Below are 6,765 nucleotides of genomic sequence, written 5' to 3' on the forward strand. Positions count from 1 at the left end.
GCATCAGGTGGAGGATGAAAAGAAGAAGCAGGTAGAGAATGAAGAGAGGCAGAACAAAAAGTGTAGCTATGCAGAGTAGGGTGCTAATCAACAAAATAGTGGGAGAGATGGTTGGTAGTGGTCTAAGAAGAAAAATTAGGGGAGTTCCTACTCAAATAATAGTGTTTCTTATCCTAGGTCATCGAATGATTGTCATTTTTTGGCTAGCAGTAGTGCTAAGGAACAGGGTGCCCAGTCTTAGGGTAGTGGAGCTCAATCAGCCCCACCTTACCTTCCTTGCCTCTTTTTTGGGCAGTTTTATCATAGTTATTATGATGAGAGGAGAAATTAGTGTTTTAATTATGGTCAACCTGGTCATAGACTACAATATTATCCTTCGGCCAGGGTAGCCATGAGATCTAATAAGGTCCTCTTCTTCTTTGGCTACTTCACATAAGGGTGCTACTTTAGGTACCGGCACTGGATGAAATCATCTCTATGCTGTTGCTACCTGCCAATAATTTGAGGCATCCCCAATTGTTGTTACTAGTATATGACAACTCTTTTCTCGTGATGTCTATTGTTTTCTTGATCCGAGTTTACCCTCTTTTATGTGACCCCTTATATAGCTGTAATTTTTGTTTTGGTCCCAAAAGTATTTTTGACCCTTTTATACTTTGTTGGGTGAATCTATTTTTTCTAGAAAAATCTATAGGGATAGTGTGGTGTCGATTCATAATAGGAAGACATTGGTAGACCTGATAGAGCTAGACATGATCGATTTTGATATAATTTAGGGATAGATTGGCTCCATTCATGCTACATTTCTCTGGAATGTAGGACAAGAAAGGTCAATTTCCATTTTCTAAATGAACCAGTAATTGAATGGATGGGGAGTTCCTTGGTGCCCAAAGGGAGGTTTATTTCCTATGTTAGAGCTCGGAAGTTGATTTCCAAAAAATATCTGTATCATCTAGTATAAGGATACCTGTATCATCTATTATGGGTTAAGGATTTTAACTCTGAGGATCCCTCTGTGCAATATATCCCTGTGGTTAGTGAGTTTTTGAAAGTTTTCCCCGATGATCTTCTTGAAATTCCTCCCAATAGGGAAATAAATTTTGGGATCGATCTTCTACCGGATACCCGACATATTTCCATTCCTTCTTATAGGATGGATCCAGCTGAACTAAAGGAGCTAAAATAATGGTTAAAGAATCCTCTAGATAAGGGTTTTATTCATCCCAGTATTTCTCTATAGGGTGCTCCTATACGATTCATGCGAAAGAAAGATAGTCTCTCCAACTATATATAGACTATCGTCAGTTGAATTAGGTTATAGTGAAAAATAAGTATCCGCTTCTTAGGATTGATGACCTCTTTGATCATATTCAGAGGTCTAGGTGTTCGTTTAAGATTGATCTTCATTCGGTCTATCATCAGTTGAAAATTAGGGAGGTTAATATTCTTAACACTACTTTGTGAACTTGGTATGGACATTATGAGTTTTTGGTTATGTTATTTGGGTTGACAAATGCTCAGACTACGTTCATGGATCTTATGAATTGGGTTTTCAGGTTGTTTTTGGATTTGTTCGTTATAATCTTCATTGATGACATATTAGTGTACTCCAAAAGTGAGGAGGATCATGTGAAACACCCCAGGTTTTTATCTTTGAGAATTTTCTAAAATTTTATCCTTGCTATCCTAAGTACGACTTATCCTATGATTCGTAGGGAGTCTTGATGAGTCATTGGACCCAAATCGTAGCCTGACCAGTGTGTATGGCTAAATCTTCTGGTCTAACTACTAGTGTCTCACTAAAAGTCGTGAGGACTCATTATAAGTGGTTGTGTGCAAATCGTAGGATGCCTAGTATATACCTAAATAGTTTCTGTGTTGACTATGACTGGACCCAATGAGTCGTAGGGTCCTATTACAAGACATGGAATATGAGTCGTAAGGTCAATAGTGTGTGTTCCTGGTAACACTGTCTCAACAACGACTCGTAGATATGAGTCGTAGTGAGTCAAGATAAGTCATTATGAGACCCATAACGACTGCCAGTTTATTTTCCAAGTTTTTAATAGGGGTATTTTAGACATTTTCCTCTTATCCCAATAATAACCCACGACCTATAAACATACTTGGGGCCCTATTTTCATCGATGACACACTCCATACATTCTTTCTTCTCTTTCAAGTCTCTCAAACATCCATACTTAAGGTTTCTAAGAAGAGGGTCAAGTAAAGCTTGAAGGGTTGAATTCCCTCCATAATATTAGGTATTTCAGGCATGTTACTCTTCCCCAATTGTTATTTTGTAAAAGCATGTATTTTAAATAGTTATTCATGTGGGTTTGATGTTAGTTTTTAAATGTGGGTTAAGGGTTTTGAATTTTGTTTTTGAACAATGTTTCTCATTATTTAGATATGATTGTTCATGCTTTATTTATGGTTTTGAACTCGTGGGGTACATGGTTATGGTGAAGAAACTAGTTTATTGTGATTTTTCCTAATTTGTGAATATTGACAATTGAAGTGGCAATGACCTCAACCCCCTATTGTGAAATTTTTTTTGAATGTAAAAAGTATGCATATTGAACTACTCTTGAACTATTGCATAATGTGAAAACTTAATGAAGTATGATGATTTTGAATTAAACCTTATGGGGTTATGTAATAACCAATGCTAATGTATAATTGAAGCTGATTTTGAATTAAACCTTATGGGGTTATGTAATAACCAATGCTAATGTATAATTGAAGCAAGAAGGTTGTGAATTTCCCCAAGTGATGATAATTATTTTGGCATGTTGATGTTATCTTGCAAGTGTATTCGGTATGAAGATACCAACAATGTATACTTAAATGTGTATCATTGCTCAATGAATAGAAATATGTGTTAAATATTCTAATTGGGCTTCAATGAGGGTTTTGTAGCTGATTCATTCAAATGGAGGTCCCAAGGAACCAATATTGAAAACCACAAATGCCGACGCAAGGGTCTATATAACCAGGTGGTCCGAGTCCCCCATATTATTATCACATGATTGGGAGGTTTGAGTCCTCTATATTTTATTACATGATTGGGTACTTGAGTTTTCTTAGTATGCTGGGAGGTTTTAGTCCCCCATGGATGCATACTTACATCTTCTAGTATGTGCAACTACATGCACTAGTGCCCTTCCAACTGAGGAAGAGCTGGGACCATATAGCCCGTGGGTGCCTTCTTATATTATGATGATTGAGCTACACAATCTAGGCTAAAGTCTTAAAGTGCATGCTTAGACTTATTCCCTATCCCGGCATATTATTTATATATGTAAGATAATGTGGTTCGTATGGTATTTAAAATGGCTATACTTGACATTATTTTTTCCCCATGCTTATGTTCACCCTACTAACCATCTCTGGACATTTTATCCCCACATAATGCAGGTACCAGAGATACTTCTGCTTTTTTGATGCAGACTTAGGTGGATTAGCTCGATTCATCAATTTGTTGTGGTGAAGTAGTGACCTTTCATTCTCCAAAAGACTTAGACATTTCATAAGTTCTTTTCATAGGCTAGAGTTGAGAGTTTACATTATTATAAACATTATCATTGTCACTGTCATTGTCATTGTCAGAGTCGGGGACATGTTCCCGACCAAGACTAATTTTTGATTCTTTTTAGATAGAGGCTTTGTTGGATTACTGTGGACTTGGATGGTGATGTTTCTTGGTTTTGTTTGGTAGATTACCGATTATCAGTTATAGACATATCTTAAATTCCTTTGAGATTATCTTATGCTATCTTGTTATATGTTCAAAATTCAGTCATTGTTGGGCAATGTATGGTGATTTAGTTAGATATGAAGGGTGGTTTCTTGTCCACAGTGGATTTGAGATACCCATCATGGCTAGGCCCTGCTTCAGGTCATGGCATCATACTAATCACCTTCAAATTGCATTGCGGAATCTTAAGGATCAGAAGTTGTATGTAAAATTATCTATATGTGAATTCTGGCTTAATATTGTGACCTTTCTCGAGCATATGGTTTCTAATGAGGGGATCAAGGTGGATCCATAGAAAGTTGAGGTAGTTAAAAAGTGTCCTAGACCTACAAATCCAACCAACATTAGGAGCTTCATGGGTTTGGTGGGGTATTATAGGAGGTTTGTGGAGAGTTTCTCGTCTATTGCTACTCCATTGACAAAGCTAACTCAGAAAAAGGTTAAGTTCTTATGGTCCAATGCTTGTCCAGGTAATTTAAAGAAGCTGAAGGATAAGTTGACTTCTGCGCCACTTATGACATTGCTCGAGAGTACTAATTAGTTTTTTGTGTATTATGATACATCTCCTGTGGGAATAGGTTGTGCTCTAATATAGCATGGTAATGTTATGGCCTATGCTTCTAGGTAACTTAAGGTTCATGAGAGGATTACTCAACTCATGATGTAGAGTTTGCAATTTCGGTATTTTCTTTGAAAACCTGGTGTCGTTATCTATATAGGGTGTATGTGGAAATCTATTCAGATCATCAGAACTTCCAGTATGTGTTTACTCAGAAAGAATTAAACCTTAGGTAGAGGCAGTGGCTTGAATTACTTAAATATTATGACATGAGTTTGCACTACTAGCTAGGTAAATCTAATGTCGTTGCTGATGCTCTTAGCAGGTTGTCCATGGGGAGCTTATCCTATGTGGATAAGGGGAAGAGAGGTTTGGTGAAGGATATTTATAGGTTGTCTACCTTGGGAGTCTGTATCGTAGACTTTGAGGATGGAGGAGTAATTATTTATGAGGTGGTTAAATCATCAATTGGTGTTCAGGTAAAGGAGAAATAGTTTATAGATCCTATACTTATACAGATTAAAGATGATATGGGTCAGCAAAAGGTTATGACTTTCGATATTGGGGGAGATGACATCTTGAGATATCAAGGAAGATTATGTGTTCCTAATGTAGATAGGTTGCGCAAAAGGATTTTGACTAAGGCTCATGAGACTCAATATACAATTCATCTAGGTTTGAAAAAGATGTATCATGACCTGAAGGAAATCTATTAGTGGAATAACTTGAAGAAGGATGCAGAAAATTTTGTTACCAAGTATATGGTATGTCAACAAGTCAAGCTAGAACACCTGAGGCTTGGTAGCATGTTTCAATAGATAAAATTGCGTATGTAGAAATAGGAGATGATTAATATGGATTTCATTACGGGTATTCCACGGTTTTGCATTCAATATGATTCCATTTGGGTTATTATGGATAGAATAACTAAGTCTGCTCACTTCTTACCTGTGAGGACTAACTACTCAATAGATAATTACGCTAAGTTAATCATTTAGAAGATTGTTAAGTTGCATGGAGCGCTGGTGTCCATCATTTTAGACCTAGGTATATAGTTTTCTTCTTATTTCTAGTGTTTATCTTAACAAAGGTTTGGGTACCCAAGTGAACCTTAACACCATTTTTCACCCTCAAATGGATGGACAAGTGAAGAGAATTATTTAGACTTTCAAGATATATATTAAGGGTATGTGTGATTGATTCCTAGGTAGTTAGGTTGATCATTCACCCCTCATTGAGTTTGCTTAAAATAATAGTTACCACTCTAGTATTAGGATGACTCCTTTTGAGGATCTCTATGGTAGGAGGTATAGGTCTCTTATTGATTGATTTGAGGAGGGTGAGACTAGGTTGTTTGGTCCTGACTTGGTTCACCAAGCCATGGAGAATGTGAAGGTGATTAGAGAAATACTTAAGTCTTCTCAGAGTCACCAAAAATCTTATACGGATGTGAGGCAGAGGGAGTTGAAATTTATAGTAGGTGATTGGTGTTCTTAAAAGTTTCTCCTATGAAAGGAGTTATGAGATTTGCAAAAAAGGGGAAAGCTCAGTCCCTGTTCATTGGCCCATATCAAGTTGTAAGAAAGATTAGGAATGTTCCTTATGATTTGGATTTTCCTACGTCTTTGAGCTCTATTCATTAATTTTTCCATGTGTTTATGCAGAAAAAGTGTGTGGATGATTCTTCATTGATAGTTCCTGTTGAGGATGTTGGTGTGACAGATTCTTTGTCTTATAAGAAAGTGCCGATTTAGATATTAAATAGACAGGTTCATTGATTGAGGACTAAGGATATTGCTTCGGTAAAGGTGCTTTGGAGGAATCAAAAGGTGGAAGAAGTTATATGGGAAGTTGAAGAGGATATGAAGATCAGGTACCCGTTCTTATTCCCCGCGTTGGATGAAAATGCTTGAGGTATTTCATTCTCCCTCTTGGCATTTTGAATTTGTCATTTAGTTCTGTTTGTATTCTTTCTTTTATCATGCCAAGGGTGCCCTACCTTCTCATTCAGGGATGAATGATACTGGGAGGTGATGTGACACCCCAAGTTCTTAAGCTTTAGACCCTCCAAGAGTTTAGAAATTGATTATCCAATATTTTGAAATGATATCATAACTTTCATTAGTCATGATACTGATCACGACTCGTTACGTGACATAATAAGTTGTGATAATGACTTATGAGGATAACAATAAAGGTGGTTTAGGTTTTGGTTATAGAAAAAGGGGTACAGTATGACTCAATATGAGTCATAATGAGTCGTTAGGCAGGACTCACTGCATTTTTAACAGTGAGGTTGCCCATGTTTCTTGGTTTGATCATAAGTCAATGTCACGAGTTGTGACGTCAGACAATGAGTCGCTAGGTGAGAATCATAGTCTGAATAGTGGAGGGCCAAGATTTTGATCCCCAGGTAATAAGTCCAAGTAACGACTCATGGTCAGACC

The 6,765-nt window shown here is 37.0% G+C and overlaps 1 protein-coding gene across 1 annotated transcript; it reads left to right on the plus strand.

Annotated features, from left to right (window-relative positions):
- The first annotated feature begins 4,114 nt into the window (after positions 1-4,114).
- Positions 4,115-6,231, plus strand: LOC124890516. Its single transcript, XM_047402342.1, has 4 exons — positions 4,115-4,229; positions 4,610-4,797; positions 5,983-6,060; positions 6,127-6,231. The coding sequence occupies exons 1-4, from the start codon at positions 4,115-4,117 to the stop codon at positions 6,229-6,231; spliced, it is 486 nt and encodes a 161-aa protein (XP_047258298.1).
- The last annotated feature ends 534 nt before the right edge of the window (positions 6,232-6,765 follow it).

Source organism: Capsicum annuum, unplaced genomic scaffold, assembly GCF_002878395.1.
Source record: "Capsicum annuum cultivar UCD-10X-F1 unplaced genomic scaffold, UCD10Xv1.1 ctg1935, whole genome shotgun sequence".
Taxonomy (NCBI): domain Eukaryota; kingdom Viridiplantae; phylum Streptophyta; class Magnoliopsida; order Solanales; family Solanaceae; genus Capsicum; species Capsicum annuum.